We start from the raw sequence: 15925 nt of genomic DNA, 5'->3' as shown, positions 1-15925 counted from the left end.
AGGGATCATAGTTTTTACCTGGATTCAAATGGTCAGTCCGTTTCATGGAAACAGCAGGTGGTCCTAATATTTTGTACACTCAATGAATAAATATGTGATATATGTCCAAATCCATGCAAACAAGGCAGAAGACAATAAGCAGACGGCAGCATATAAAAGAGCATCCAGTATTTATCTATAATGAGGGCAGAAACATCAAGATTGCAATAAAAATCACAATCACTTATATATTAAAAAAAAGAAAAAAGATTTAACAGAAAACAGAATGTAGGAAATGTTCACCAACCAAACAGCTGATAATGGTAATGACATTGCTAACATGGCAAAAGTAAGTCAGTATCAGTTATCAGTATTTAATCTGAATTAAGATGACAAAACTTAAGTATAGTTGTTAACAGGGTTTGTATTCAAACAACAAAATTAATACAGATTAGCCTGATTCTAAGTCCAAGGTTGCCCTTTGACAAAGCAAATTAAATACATTAATCAGACCAAACAATATTTGGATCACAAAGGGAAAGTGTCTTTATCAGCCATCAGATGGCTTAATATGCACCACACAATATGCACATGTGGTACGAGTGTTCAGCACAAGAGGTCTTCAACGCCGCCTGAATGCGCGGGAGATTCTCCATGCGTTGGGCTCCTCATAACGGTTGTAGAGAGGTTCCAGTTTCTGTTGTTTCTTCTGCCTACTGAGGCGTGTGGGGTCGCCAACTCTGTAGAAAGCTGGCGCAAACTCCACCAGCCAGCGAGGGTCGATGGTGGTCACCTCCCGCATGTACTCCTTGGTGGTCAGCACCAGCTCATGGTACACAAGCCTGCAAAAAGAATAATGTTGAGAACACACATAGGTTATTAATGATTATACAACACCATTTAATGACTCAATCTACAGGTCACAGTGTCAAACGAATATGGATAGGAACCTTGTTGATTAGCCACAGTCAATGATTGTGTTATGACAGAGCCAAGGACGGACAACAACACCCTTAGGAAATGGGCACAGAAGTCTCAAGTTGCCCCTCTTCTCAAGATGCATCTGGACACACGTCAGATAAGCCCATTTGGTAATCCAACCCTGCAATATGCGTGGACTCACCACTCTGGTTGGCGGTTGAAGAGGGTGCTGGAGGGGTGAAGGTACACCACCTGTTGGTCGATCAGGGTGCGGTACCCATCCTGAGGGTGCTTCCTGGCAGCATTCCTGAAGTAACCGCTACAAATAGCTTTCTGGACCCGCATCGCAGCTTTTCCACAAGACACCACGTCCAACTTGTGTCTGAGGAAGGTTAAATTTTACTGTTTAATAAACTCGGGATAGATTACATTACTGTACAGTATATTTTTATGAATTACCATGATTACATGGGCAGTAAATAAGAGCCCCTACTTCTATATCCCATGGTAGATCGTGTAAAATGTGGTCTTTGTTTTTTCCATCAAACATTTCTATCAATGTTACGCAATGTTTGTTTGGGAACACAAAGACAGCAAGTTTTGATAGGGAATTCCATTTTTTTTAATTGAACTGAAAGAGATCAAACAATGGATGAAACACAGATGGATATCATATGTAGGCTACCTGTCCATGATGCTCAGCATCTGCTTGCGGATGTCCTGGGCTCTCTTTAAAGAGCGGGCCTGGATGAAGTTCTCAAAACACCAGGGGTTGGAGAACTTGTTGTTCTTCCAGGAGTTGTACACAGCCAGCAAAGTAAGATGGTCTCCCTCAAGCTGGAAGAACTTTGCCTTCTTCTGGTCAGCCTGCGCCTGTTTGTCCTGCAAGAGCAAGGATTTGTTTTTTTTTTTTTTTTTTTCGTTCGTTTGATCTCCTTGGGCCTGAAATGTGTTACTCCGGAGTGTTTTTAATCTTTACCATATTGTTGCCATGGAAAAAAAGCTTTTATATTGTTTCCCCAACAAGGATTTTTTTTCCCTTGTTAGTCTGATCATAAATCAAGTAATTCAATAGCTAAGTAATCTAGTTAGCTTGATGTACTGCTGCCAGTGAAGGCTAGGAACAATTGCTGACAACTGTGTATATCATATGAAAATAATTCTGCTTTCATAATAAAAGATTACAAACTGCTGCGCATAATTTAATAATGTAGTCACTATAACTATTGTGGTGTACAGTTACATACCTTAGGTCTGTAAAAGATGTTCTGAACAGACAGCATGGAGACGATGGTAAGCATCTCTTCACTGCAGCTCAGATGGACGGACATGATCAACATCTTGCACAGCATGGGCTCCAGAGGGAACTCAGCCATCTGACGCACACACACAGACATGCATCAACAAATGAACAGAAAATTCTATGGGATAGTTAACCCAACACAGACAGTATGCATAGGGAACTAATGTACAATAGGTGAGCTTTCAACACACAATAAGTACCTAATACAATAAGTTTGAAAAATTGAAGATCAAACTAAAATATAGACTAACGTCTTAAATATTCTATGACATTGTATTATGATCAGCTATTTTCTTCGGGTTAATTCATTTTGAGGCTTGTCCAGCGTTATCAAACAGTAACTGTGTGCAGTAGATTTTTCTGTCTTGCAAAAATGTGTTCTGCCTCTGAAAAGGCTGCGCCAAGGTACAGAATGGATTCACGTCGGGATCATTCAAACAGTATCTTAAGACTAAAGATTGATTTTACCAGCAAATACAGCTGTGTCATCAGCATATTGTATGATATTTAACATGTTGTAGTGATTTGACTCATTACATGCATTTTCCTCCACTCCTTACCCTTCTACCCAGCCGTGTGAGTAAGCCTTCATCGTCCAGAGCTCCCAGAGTGTAGAGCTGCTCCATGGCTATGATCAGAGTCTCCATGGGGGGAGCGTCCATGAAGTCAAATGCCAAGAGGTCATTAATACCCATGGCCTGGGGAAACAAGGAGAGAAAAGGTAAGTAAAGTATGACTAGATTTTTTTCAACTAATAACTGACGACAGGGGAAAGTCCTTGTGACGGCATGGAGAGACAGCTGGCAGGAGGGAACAGACCCCACTGGGACAGGCATGGGTTAGCTGCCCATGTCTGTAGTCTCTCATGCCTTGCAGCATGTTGGAGACACCCGCTGTAGCTACGAAAAGTCTAAGAAAGAAAACACCCCCAGAGTCTGCGAGAGCGGGGGCGGAAGAAGACTCATCGGCTGACAACATGGTAACGACTGGACCGGAAACGACTATGAGTAACGAAAGCACAGTACAAGAGAACACCGCAGTAATCGTCACAGCTACCGATGCAACAGCAGGCCGCAAACTGCAGATATGTCTCTGTGGATGGAGGAAGATTACATCTCACCATGGGCTGAGGATTCACCAAGGAAAGAAAAGGTGTTTGAGCGAAGAGAGACAGGGGCCTCGCATTGACTACTTTCTACGAAAGGGGTCAAATCAGTCGAGTGAAGCACAGCAACCGGACACAAACCATAGCTTGCAGTGCATCAGCACCACTGTCATGGAGGCTGGAAACTCAAGCACAGAATTAATGATGGAACAATCATCAGTTGTGGAACCTGCCCAACCTCCCAGACCTGCAATCGAAAAGACCCTCCCAGGGTACAGACTGCATGTGAAGTGGCCCGGTGCTGCTGACAAGAAGCTGTGGGAAACGGTGAATACTGACCTGACCCTGACCCTTGAGCAACTTCGAGGCACAGTGGAGAAGAAGTTGGAGAAAATGGGAGACATCATCTACCAGTATGGGGCAGAACGCTTTGGACTACAAGAGAAGAAAGGCGTTAAAGAGGTTCCTACCCCACCAGTTTCCAGGAGGCAACAAGAGATCAGGTGCCTCGTTCAAGAAAGAAGACAGCTCAGGAAACAGTGGAAGAAGGCCTCTGGAGTGGAAAAGGAGGGCATAAGCGCTCTCCAAGCCGACATTAAAATCCGTCTGGCATCCCTCCGCAGAGCAGAGAATTTAAGGAAACGAAGGAGGAAGAAAGAACACACAAGAACCCAGTTCTACAAAGATCCCTTCAAATTCCTAAAAACTCTCTTCACCAAAGAAAAAAGTGGAGCTCTAAAGACAACAAAGAACGACCTGGAGGAGCACTTGAAAACAACGCACTCTGACCCAAGGCGCTACGAACAGCTGGCCATCCCATCAGACATCCCACCAATCGCCCCCCCAGAACATCAATTTAAGATTGGCCTTCCAACCTGGAAAGAGGTAGAAGGCATAGTTCATCGGGCGAGAACAGCATCAGCCCCTGGGCCAAATGGGGTCCCATACAAGGTGTATAAAAATGCACCAGATGTTTTGAGGTTTCTCTGGAGGCTCATGAGGACAGTATGGCAGAAGAAGACTGTACCCAAAGTGTGGCGTAGGGCAGGCGGGGTCTTGATCCCAAAGGAGAAGGATGCAATGAACATCAGCCAGTTCCGCCCAATCTCCCTACTTAACGTGGAGGGTAAAGTGTTCTTCAGCATCATTGCACAGAGGATGGCCGAGTACCTGCGCAGGAATGAGTACATCGATACATCTGTACAGAAAGCGGGGGTATCAGGCTTCTCTGGGTGCCTGGAACATGCTAGCATGATCTGGCACCAGATCCAAATGGCAAAGCTGGAGAAAAAGGACCTCCACGTCATCTTCCTGGATCTTGCTAACGCCTTTGGCTCTGTGCCCCATGAGCTCCTTTGGACTGCCTTCAGCTTCTTTCACATCCCAAACACCATCACAGCCCTGGTTAAAGCCTACTTTCAGGACTTGCAGTTTTGCTTCTCAACCCCTCAGTTCACCACCTCATGGCAGTGCCTGGAAGTAGGCATCATGGCCGGATGCACCGTCTCTCCCTTGGCGTTCACCATGGCGATGGAGATCATCATTCGAGCCTCAAAATGGGTTGTAGGTGGACAGCGAGTCGGCTCTTGTGTGCGCCTCCCTCCACTCAGAGCCTACATGGACGACATCACTATCCTGACCACCACCATCCCATGCACCAGGAGGTTGCTCAGAAAACTGGAGGAGAACATCAGCTGGGCCCGTATGAAGATCAAACCATCTAAGTCACGCAGCATCTCAGTGGTGAAGGGAGTGCTTGCTGACCTGAAATTCTTCATTGGAGACGACCCAATCCCCACAGTATCTGAACAGCCTGTCAAAAGCCTCGGAAGGTGCTACGATGCAAGCCTGAAGGACAGAGACCAGGTGAAACAACTGCGCAAGGACATCAGCGCTGGCCTACAATCCATTGACAACACCCAACTACCTGGGAAGCTAAAGACCTGGTGCCTCCAATTTGGACTCCTACCCCGGGTGTTGTGGCCCCTTGCAGTCTATGAGGTCCCCATCTCGACAGTAGAGAAGCTGGAAAGAGGAGTCACAGCATTCATCAAAAAGTGGCTCGGACTTCCACGATGCCTCACCACCATAGGCCTCTACGGAGATGGTGTCCTCAAATTGCCCCTCACCAGTCTCACGGAGGAGTTCAAGTGCGCAAAAACGCGACTCCAGATGACACTGAACGAATCCCAAGACATAGTGGTGAGGAACAACGCACCAACCTTGGCTACTGGACGCAAATGGACACCAGCAACAGCAGTGGAGGAGGCAACATCAGCGCTCAGACATGCTGACATTGTGGGGAATGTTCAGCACGGAAGAGGAGGCCTTGGTCTAACAACTAACCGCCCAGCTTGGAGGAAGGCCACTGCACCAGCACGGAGGAAGATGGTGGTGGAGGAAGTACGCCGTCAGGAGGAGGCTGCAAGGTGGGCCAAGGCGGTCTCCCTTGGCAAACAGGCACAGTGGACACGGTGGGACAGTGTGGAGAGGAGGAGGTTCAGTTGGAGGGATGTGTGGGCCATGGAAGCACGAAGTTTGAGCTTTACCATCAGAGCTACTTACGACGTCCTTCCAACACCAACCAATTGCCATCAGTGGTTTGGCGATGATCCAGGCTGTACCCTTTGCTCCAGACCAGCCTCTCTCCGGCACATACTAACAGGGTGTAAGACCAGTCTCACCCAAGGGCGGTACACTTGGCGCCACAACCAAGTTCTAAAGAGCCTTGCGGCCACCCTGGAGGACAAGCGAACTTCCATCAACTCCCTACCACCTCCAGTATCCAACCCCCCATGGAGAACTGCCTTTGTCTGTGAAGGGGCTAAAGCAACCAGGAGCAGCTCCACACCATCGGAGAGTGGTCAGCTGTGCTTAGCACGTGACTGGAAACTGCTCGCGGATATTGGCAAACAACTGGTGTTTCCTCCAGAGATCACCACCACCACCTTAAGACCTGATCTGGTGCTCTGGTCCCCTTCCCTAAAGAAGGTCTATATAATCGAGCTCACCGTACCCTGGGAGGATTCCGTGGACGAGGCCTATGAGCGAAAACACCTGCGCTATGCTGAGCTAGCTGCTGAAGCACAACATCACGGCTGGAACACGGAAGTCCGCCCAGTGGAGGTTGGATGCAGAGGGTTTGTGGCAACATCTACCACCAAACTGCTGAGAGACCTGGGAATCAGGGGCCAGAGCCTGCGCACAGCCATCAAAACTGCATCAGAGGCAGCAGAGAGAAGCAGCCAGTGGCTCTGGATGAAGAGGAAGGACCCCTGCTGGGCCCACAAGTAGTAAACCAGGAGGTATGCGGTCAGCTTAGGCTTGACTCAGGGAACAGGACGACCCTGCCATGCATAGTCCCATGAGATGTCTGCCACTTAACAACAAGGTGACTCTCATGAATAATTGGGCATGGGACGCAGGCTCAGGACTGATCACCCTGCAGCCGGCCGCCTCTGGTGAGGGTGTATAGTGTGAAAGGCCGAAACTCCCTAGGATCCGGAGGAGCACTACTGATGATGCGTCCCAAAATTCAAACTACCCCCCCAGTCTTCTTATACAGGTCAACCAACCACCAATGAACTTTGTACGTGCTTGCACAAAGGATAACAACACCCTTTCCTGTGTTTTGGAATCTGACATTCAAAGTCACACATACTGTTTAGGTTAAAATGTCTTTCCTAGAGAAGATTGGGCAGTCCACTCCTCATAGTATTCTTTCTAATACTGAGACAGTAGAGGTTATTATATTCATGGATGGGCCCAAGATTAGATCAAATCCTGCTAAGACATTTTTTTTTTGGTCTTTGGTCTCCTACTATCTCAACAGAAGAACATGGCATCAGTAAACATGTCGTCCCCCACGACTGCAGTCCTCCTCACTGCTAACCAGTAACAAATATGTCGCCTTGTTTTGACCTGTACTTGTAGCAGCCCCCCTTGGGACAATCACTGTCATTTTGAAAATGCTGGTGGTAAGATGCATCTTTTTACCCAAGTTTCTTCAAAATGTGTTCAGTGGTGTCTGAGATATAGCCTGTGACACATGGATGAACAAACAAAAAGATGTAGCACCCCTGTTGGGCAAATCAGTGTAATTCTGAAAATGCTGAAATGCAGTGGTGAGATGCATCATTCCTCCAAGATTCATGCAGGTCTTGAGAAAAACAGGTATATTACAAGGGTTGGTTTATTATGACTGTGGCCAAATCTAAAGCACATACCTTGAGAGACAGCACAGTGCTGGCCAAGTTAGTTCTCTGGATCTCTGGCACATTGGTTGTCAGCATCTCATCTCTGTAGGCTCTCTCTGTGTAGAGCCTGTAACACTTCCCCGGGCCCGTTCTGCCAGCTCTGCCAGACCTTTGTTTGGCCTGGGCCTGAAAAAAAACAGAAGGTTTTCACAGATTTATTTAGGAAAGAGATGTTCATGTATCAATGCATTACTAATGTTGCATCTTCTCTTCAACAAGACATATCTGGGTTTGAAAACATGTAAGTTACCATGGATTACAAAAGTAAAATGATTCATTTCATAATGATAAGGATTCTGTTAAAACAGATGACCTGGGATATAGGGGTCACCACAAGCTGGTCGATGCCGGTCTTGGAATTATACACAATCTGCTTGACAAAGCCAGGGTCCACCACATAGTAGATTCCATCGATGGTCAGAGATGTCTCAGCAATGTTTGTGGCAATGATGACCTAGTGGTGAGAAAATGAAGTAGAAGTGAGAGAATTTTACCTTTTTTTCACAGAAATAAAATGTGAATATACAGTATATGGCGTGGGGCTGGGATTTAACAAATACATAGATATTTATTTATACATAAATAGATACATATCTATTCTGTGCTGATATCTGGGTATAAATATACATTTTAAGACATCAAACAGTAGCTATGGTCTATTTGGAAAGAAAATGACGTGAAAATGTAATAGATTTGTCATTCACCAAAGATTGACATTTGAAAAAAGTGTCATTTTAGAACTAGGATCAAATTTGAAGTGTAAGAACTGGTATTACTGTCTAAAAATTTCCAAGAATACACAGCCCTGATTTTATTCAGCGTTTTCTATTACCTTTCTGCTGCCTGGGGGTGCAGGGTCAAAGATCCTTGTTTGCATTTCGCTGGGCAGGGCAGAATACACCGGCAGGATGATCAGTTCAGGAACATCAGGCCCCAGTGACTTCATCCGCTCATACAGGATCTCACAGGAGGTGTCGATCTCCTCCTGACCAGTCAGAAACACCAGGACGTCACCTGGACAGAGACAAAGGACAAGGAAAAAAGAGGGTTTTACATCTTCATATAAAGGCTGATCCAACTTAAGAAATGCAGAACACCCACTGTCCTTTAGAGGAATCGGACTATGTTTCTCAAAACAACTATGAAGTAGGAAACCCACCTACACCTAACAACCAAAAAACATTTTTGCAACCATTTCTGAAGCCACCATACCTGGAGGCTCAGTCAGATGGATCTGCATGACAGTGATGAGACTGGCATCCAGATAGTCTGTCTCAGGTTCTTTGGTGTAGAGAATCTCCACTGGGAAAGTTCTTCCTGGGATGGTGAAGATGGGAGCCTCGAAGAAGTACTGAGAGAATTTGACAGCATCCAGTGTAGCGGAAGAGACTATCAGCTTCATATCCTTGCGTTTCTGTATCGTCTAAGAGAGGCAGAGCAGGTAATTATATATGAAGCTAAGTATATGAAATCAGCATCACTACATATTGTTAGTATAGAGGAATGTCATTTACTTTCTTTAAAATACTAGGCACTTTTTTATTCAATACGAATAAGACCCTAAAATACCTTCTTGAGCAGGCCAAACAGCACATCTGTGTGGATTGTTCTCTCATGGGCCTCGTCCAGCATAATGAGCGAGTACTGACTCATGTCTGGGTCCAAGAGACACTCCCTCTGCAGCATACCATGGGTCATGTATTTGATCACCGTCTCCGTACTGGTGCAGTCCTCAAAACGAATGGTGTAGCCCACCTAAAATTGACAAGGGGGGAAAAAAACAGGTAAGGAATCACGGTGCCAGTGACTCAGAGAGGAGACTTATGGCAGACATGTTGGAGGATATGTGTTTATGCTGAAAGGCCCAAACTCTAATCAGGATCTGTTTAGTGGCCTTTGGAGTGGAGACATCACTGGATATTTAAAGTGCTTGACCTTCACAGGACATGAGTCAAAGTACAATTCAAACTTAATTCAGTTACTTTTATGGGACTAATTGACTTTGTCTGGCATAAAAAAAAACTGGATTGCTGAAGAAGTGCAACCACCCCTCCATTTTTGCACTCCAGGCAGGCTTAAGAAAAATAGTCAGGTAACTGAGAGATTTCAATGAAATTTTCACTCAGGTCTGGCTTTAAGATGTATTTTTTTGAGTTGAGTTCACTTCCACTTTTGCATCTAGTGAAATGAAAATGCTTATAGAGAGAGATACAAATTAGCCACAATGAAATGAGAGGACTGCTCTCACATCAGGCGAAAGCAAACGATCTCACACAATGATGATCTTGTACAGTTTGGGAAGGTCACTCACCTCCTGGCCCAGACAGCAGCCGTACTCTTCAGAAACTCTCTTGGCCACTGACATGGCGGCCACACGACGGGGCTGAGTACAGCCGATCTTCCCCCGAGTGGTGTAGCCCGCCTCTGCCAGGTACTGGGTGATCTGCGTGGTCTTCCCAGAACCAGTTTCCCCGACTACAATCAAGATTTGATTATCATGGACAGCCTGTGAGGAGAGAGAATGAATAGGCAAGGTGTTTTGTATGAGTTATTAAAACATTTTTCAGATGTTGCAGGTCTCTCTTGAAAATTAGCTTCACTCAAGAGATGTGTAAATAAAGACAAAATAAAGAAAAATGTTGAAAGACTAAACATATTTGGGTGTCCTGGTGGCTCAGCAGGCTGCTGTGCATGTTGTGTAATGTTGTGTAATGTAATGTAGTTGGTTGTAATGTTGTGGGTTCAGGTCTGGCTCATGACCTTTGACACATCTCTCATTCATCTTTCTTATTCTCCACTTTCTGTATCTAATAAAGCAGGAATGCCCCACAGTAATCTCCTCAATGCACAGACCTGAATGAGCTGCTCCTTGAGCTTGAAGATGGGCAGGCTCTCTCTCTGCTCCAAGATGGAAAGTTCTGTCTTCTTGCCATAGGACACCTGATTGCCTCCAAGGGCGTATCTTTTCCACTCTGGCACATCAACAGGCATGGCACCAATGCCTCTCATGTTGGCTGCAATCTGCCTTCCTTCATCTGTACAGGAGAGGATTGTGTTCAATGAAAAAACAAAAATTGTAGATATTTGTTTTTAGTTTTTATTTTTCCTCAGTCTGCATCATACCAATAGTGACTCAGAACCAATGTGAGGTTTTGGCAGGATCCGCCCCCACCCCCTGCAAACTATTGTTTTGTTTAATCATGATGAACCGCCATGATAATTATCCTCCAAAACAAGCTCCTTTTGTACTGAACTATGAGTCAGAGCTAGTGTCCAGGGCTGGAAAGAACTCGTTCATCCCCATAATCTCCGATTCCACCTCAGGCCATGGAAGACACAGACACATACAGTGCATTATGTCTCTGCAAGCCACTCTAAATTCATCTTGAAGCCAGATAATCATCTCCAGCCATGGCATGGTAATCCAAGGGGGGAGTTACTCCAACAGTGTAAGAGGTCTGGCACAAGATAGATGGCAGCTAAGTTTATTTTTGTTTTTTTAAGATTTTCATAAGTTTCTGAATCAACATCCATTGTTTTTGCCTTTTAATTAGCTTCTGGTCAACAATAGTCGTGGCTGGAAGACTCAATTTTGTCCCAGATGACACCGGAAAATGCTCTGTGTGCCTACCTACTGTATGTGTGCTATACAATTTACTGAAGGCAATCAGAGACTGTTAGGGTTGCCTACATCTGAATCCATAGCCTCTCAGTCAAGTGTGAAGTTTGCTAGAGAAGAGAACTTTTTCATTCATCATAGCCTTATTAAAAAAGGGGTCAGAATCATATAATAAAATGTTCCAGGGCCTTACAGTCAGGCATGGGGTCTATCCAGTGCTTGTTGAGACCAGTAGGGATGGCGTCCATCTCTTCTGCACGAGCCGCCTGCTTCAGCTCTCGCCTCTCCTTAGACAGAGCGCTCTGCATCATGGCTGCTTGGGAGAGGGAGCCATCGGGATTCTGATGGACAAAATGATACAATGAAAAGGAGGTGAACGTGTGTTGAAATGAAAAAGAGAGGGAGAGAGAGAGAGAATATATTGTGTCAGACAGCATCAGCATTAAAGTGCAAAAAGCAGTTAGATGCCAACCTATTCCCAGTGATCCATTCCTACATTTAAACTGCAAGAAAATAAAAATTATACAGACATATTGAAAAAATAGTCCTTTTCCTTTTTAGAGCATGGACATATATACCTTTACTATTTTGACTGGGCTCATGTTCATGGTAAATTTAGTCTGTCCCCTCAGGAACGGTGGTTCCTCTTCAACCAGATCAATCTCCATGTCCTCATCTGTTGACAGCATAGTTAGAGGTATTATCATCTGTTTACATGCAGTATAATCATCATTTTGCAAAAATGTCAGAAAAAAAAACTTGGGTTTTACCCTCTTCGTCATCTACGTTGGGGAGGATCCCTGTCTCTTCGTCAAATTCTGGGAACTCTTCTTTAGGAAGAACATTAGCTGCAATCATCTGAATGGGGAAAAAGTTGCTTGATGTAAATGGAATGGTTTGAAAAAAAAAAAAACAGTCAAGGAAGATTTTGCCTCAAGACTTTAAAACTTAAAGCTTCTGTTTTGCATCTCTGTGTGCATGTGTTTGGTGAATACCTGTTTGATTTCCCATTTCTCGAGGTCCGTTATCTTGGCGAGCCTTTTGCGCTCCGTTGGGTTTTCCTCCGTCTCTTGCAAGCTGGGGTCGACGGGGCGGTCTGGGTTCCTCATGGCTTCGTCTCCAACCCCGAGGTCCAGGTTCCTCCTCCTGTTGGGGTTCAGGTCCTCCCCCGTCTCCTGGTCTACATCCTGACAAGACATAGACAAGACATAGACAAGTGAAGATTGAAGATTTCCTGTTGACACTTGAGAAGCCAGTGGCCATAATGGATCTGGGTCAAGCATTATTTGCAAATAAATACATTTACTTACTTATTTATTTGTTCTAGTGTAACTAGTTGGTTTTGGTTTTTACTGCATCAAGACAATTCACATAGTGTAGGCTAAATTGTCAATCACAGATAAATAGGAGGAATTTCATTTAATTTCTTATGATTGTCTAACATTTGGGGTAAAATGCATGTAATACATCTGCTTTCTCCAGTTAAAAACACAAAGAACACAAATAATTATTTAGAAATATGACCAGGTTCCAATTAACCATTTCACAGATATTGGAGGTGGATATCAAATACTGAAGATTACCATTATTAGTGTTCTATATCAATAAAATTCCTTCAAGGCGGAGTATTTTTTCATTCTTTGGATGGTTTTTCAGGCAGTTGGGGGACAAAGATGAGGAAAGTAGCAAAGGACAGTGTGACCGAACTGCAACATCTCAACAAATGACTACCGTTGCTGTCATGGAATATGGACTTCATTCTACTCCTCACAGCGTGGTGAGCAAAACCAGCTCTTCTTACACAATATTACACAGTACGACAGCCACAGTTGATGTTGTTGTCTCACCTTCATGCTAAGGCTGGCCTTGGTTCCAGTGAATGACAGCACCTTGACCTTCACCTTTTGGCCTTTGTTGACCACGTCAGCCACGTTGGCTATACGGCCTTCTTTGCGTAGCTCTGAGATGTGCACCAGGCCTTCCCAGCGCTTTCTGCAAAGACATCCTTCACAGTTACCACACCAGAGGCTTACAGAAGGATCAGCTCTAAAACACTCATAAAACATTATAGTCAGATACAGGCAAAACCAAATCTGAATGCAACATAACACATGCCATTTGCTGGATGTTTTAATCCAAAGTGCTATATGGTAAAACTGAAGGGATGCATCCAAACAAGTTGAATCCTGAAAGAAAAGACCCCCCAACCCCCTCCCACATGTGGCAGGATATTTGTGTGCATGAATGTTGTCCTTGTCTTCACAGTAAAAGGTGGAAAGAACAGTTATAGTGTGCAGGCTCTGTGTTTGTTGAATGATTGAATGATTCTCTGCCCAGCACCTATTCTGGATGGTCACACATTACACTGCTGTATGTCTTGTATGAGGCCATCAAGCAGCTTACTGACCTCAGTCCCTCCAGCTGAACAAAACAGCCAAACTGCATAATGCTGCTGATTTTGCCGTTGTAGATGTCGCCCACAACAGGCTCGTCTGGCGGCGGCCGGTCCACGTGTCTGTCGTGCCAGCGGTCAGAGTCTCTGTTGTCGTTGTTGTTGCTGTTGTCGTTGTTGCTGTCCCTGCGTGGGCTGGGTGTGCGGTCACTCCAGCGGGACACCCGCTTCCTTCTGCGCTTGTGGTTTGTTTCCCTGTCGCGGTCCCTCGATCTGGAGCGGGAACGAGATCGGCGACGTCCAGTTTCTCGGTCTCTGTCTCTGTCTCGACTCCTGTCGTTCTGCCGATCCTTGTCCCACCTGGGGAGCAAATGGGAACAGGCTCAGTCAAATTTTCATCAAACTCTGTTTACAATGTAACTTAAAACTCATAGATCCATTAAAATAATGTCACCGAATATATAAATATTAATCTGAAATGCAGCCTTATTGAAGAGTTAATTTCCAAAAACCTGTATATTCATCATTTGATAGTCTGTAAAAATGTTATCATTTTGTCAACCAAGGACTATCCTTTCAAAGTAAGAGTAAGAGTAAGCGACACTTCGACACAAATTCTAGATATCAATTTTTGGGACAAAACTCTATCTCTATCTTTTTTACCTGTTGTCAGAGCTCATTCCACTGACACTAGGCATAAGCATCTCCAGCTCTTTCATGGCAGCTGCTGCGACCTGCTCATCATCTTTATCTGGACAGCGTGGTGGAATCTGATGGACAGGTGAGACGGCATTAAAATAGCTCCGTAAATACTTGGAATTGCAGTCGCTAACTCCCTAGTTACCCCAAATGATGACATACATTTTAAGCTCCTAAAAGCATTTCTCTCATATGTCAAAATCAGAATCACTTAAATTGGAAAATACAATATTATTATTAGAATTAGTCTTGGCATTGGCTACAGTAAAGTGACATTGTCAGCTTCCAGTTTTCATGGTACAAACTGACACACAAGGTACAGGGACAATAAGACATCACATACACACACATACAGTATATACTGAAGCTTACCGTCCACACAGGATCATCTGGTTTACATAAAGCAGGGTATGCCTCTTTCAGCTTGTCCTTCTCACTCTTTGGCTTGACCACTGGCTGATGTGCTGTCACCACCATAGAGAATAAACTATTAAACAGTACAGGATACATCAGCTGCTCTTATATTAGGCTGGATAGAAGAAAATCTTACCATACCTTTACTTGTAGAGGGTGATGGTCGCATAGTTTGAATAAGTCTGAGTAAATTACCAATAAGGGTATCCTGTGAAAGGAAATGTGGACTGAGTACATGCTGATACAATGCTAAAACTTGCCATAACAAAAATTACAACTGGAGTGATGTTTGTTTACACACTTACTGTGAAATCTGCTCCATTTTTTAGCAGAATGGCTTTGAATTCCTCAAATGTTGGATGTTTTTCAGCAAGGTCGATGATAAATTCAGCTGCAAAATAGCAATTTGTGTTTAACGTTAGCTAAAATTGCTAACGTTAGTTTAGTTTAATTTGATGTAACGTTAGTTTAACGTTACTCAACCTATGCTTATCATGAGGCTAACTAGCAGTTAGTTATCAAGCCATAGCAAGTTCAGAAGGTAAAGTTAAGGAAACAATGCTCCCATTTAACATACCCAGATCTTTTTCGCTTATCCCCAGATGATTCTCCAACTCGGTGCACACCTTGGACACTAAAGATAAATATTCAAGACGTTCTAATGCATCTAAACCAGACATTTTTCTTGTTTACTATGACCTGACCAGGAAGTATTTCTACTTCTTCGTGTTGGCTTGGCAACACACCATCAGCTCCAACCAAGTGTTTCAGTGCTGCTGCCCCCGACAGGCCCGCAGAGAAACAACAGTATCTGGAGCGAGACCGTTCATTCAGCGTCATCCTACTGTGTGGTTGGGAGTATGAAATATGAATGTTGGTAGAGTAAAGGTCAAGGTATACTGGAGTTGTGCATTTATCTGTCAATAAATACAGCTCCTGTACTCTTGTGTTTGTAGCTGGTATTTGCTTGGACTGTGTGCCACATGCATGTATCTAATGGTGAGGTGTAAATCGGGATTTTGGGTGGAGAGTGCAATACATCGGCTTAGCGCAATATGGGGGTAACTGAGGGTCCCTGTGCTATCTATTTGCTATTCGGATGTTTATGTGTAATGTGGTGTGGTTATGTGTTTTATGTGCAATGTCATGTCATTGTGTTTATTCTGAATGGAGCAGCTATGATGCATGACAAATTTCGTGTTCCGTTTTGATTAAACACACAAGGACAAATGAAACA

General features: G+C 44.3%; 1 protein-coding gene across 2 annotated transcripts; it reads right to left on the bottom strand.

Annotated features, from left to right (window-relative positions):
* Positions 1–170: 170 nt before the first annotated feature.
* On the bottom strand, positions 171–15387 carry LOC139933179 (ATP-dependent RNA helicase DHX8-like). Of its 2 annotated transcripts, XM_071927216.2 has the most exons (23): positions 15266–15387; positions 14994–15079; positions 14830–14896; positions 14647–14738; positions 14239–14345; positions 13591–13935; positions 13031–13175; positions 12179–12370; positions 11954–12041; positions 11762–11859; positions 11377–11524; positions 10418–10599; positions 9876–10070; positions 9134–9319; positions 8777–8987; positions 8397–8578; positions 7878–8018; positions 7535–7690; positions 2764–2901; positions 2148–2276; positions 1586–1782; positions 1103–1282; positions 171–821 (listed from the first exon to the last, which is right to left on the bottom strand). In XM_071927216.2, the coding sequence occupies exons 1-23, from the start codon at positions 15366–15368 to the stop codon at positions 602–604; spliced, it is 3588 nt and encodes a 1195-aa protein (XP_071783317.2). In that variant the 5' UTR covers positions 15369–15387; the 3' UTR covers positions 171–601. The 2 variants fall into 2 exon arrangements, with proteins under 2 accessions (XP_071783317.2, XP_078146740.1); XM_078290614.1 differs by lacking the exon at positions 7878–8018.
* Positions 15388–15925: the final 538 nt, after the last annotated feature.

The sequence above is a fragment of the Centroberyx gerrardi genome, chromosome 20 (genome assembly GCF_048128805.1).
Source record: "Centroberyx gerrardi isolate f3 chromosome 20, fCenGer3.hap1.cur.20231027, whole genome shotgun sequence".
Taxonomy (NCBI): domain Eukaryota; kingdom Metazoa; phylum Chordata; class Actinopteri; order Beryciformes; family Berycidae; genus Centroberyx; species Centroberyx gerrardi.
The sequence above is the reverse complement of the archived record's forward strand: the minus strand, read 5'-3'. Positions and strand labels throughout refer to the sequence as shown.

Bases quoted from the DNA above. Each gene is read 5' to 3' on its own strand.
- LOC139933179 (XM_071927216.2), bottom strand. From the start codon at position 15,368: ATGTCTGGTTTAGATGCATTAGAACGTCTTGAATATTTATCTTTAGTG. The intron at 11,525-11,761 runs GTATATATGTCC...TTTGTCCATCAG, and splicing joins GCCCAGTCAAAATAGTAAAG to AATCCCGATGGCTCCCTCTC. The intron at 2,277-2,763 runs GTAAGGAGTGGA...TGTGTGCGTCAG, and splicing joins TCACACGGCTGGGTAGAAGG to ATGGCTGAGTTCCCTCTGGA.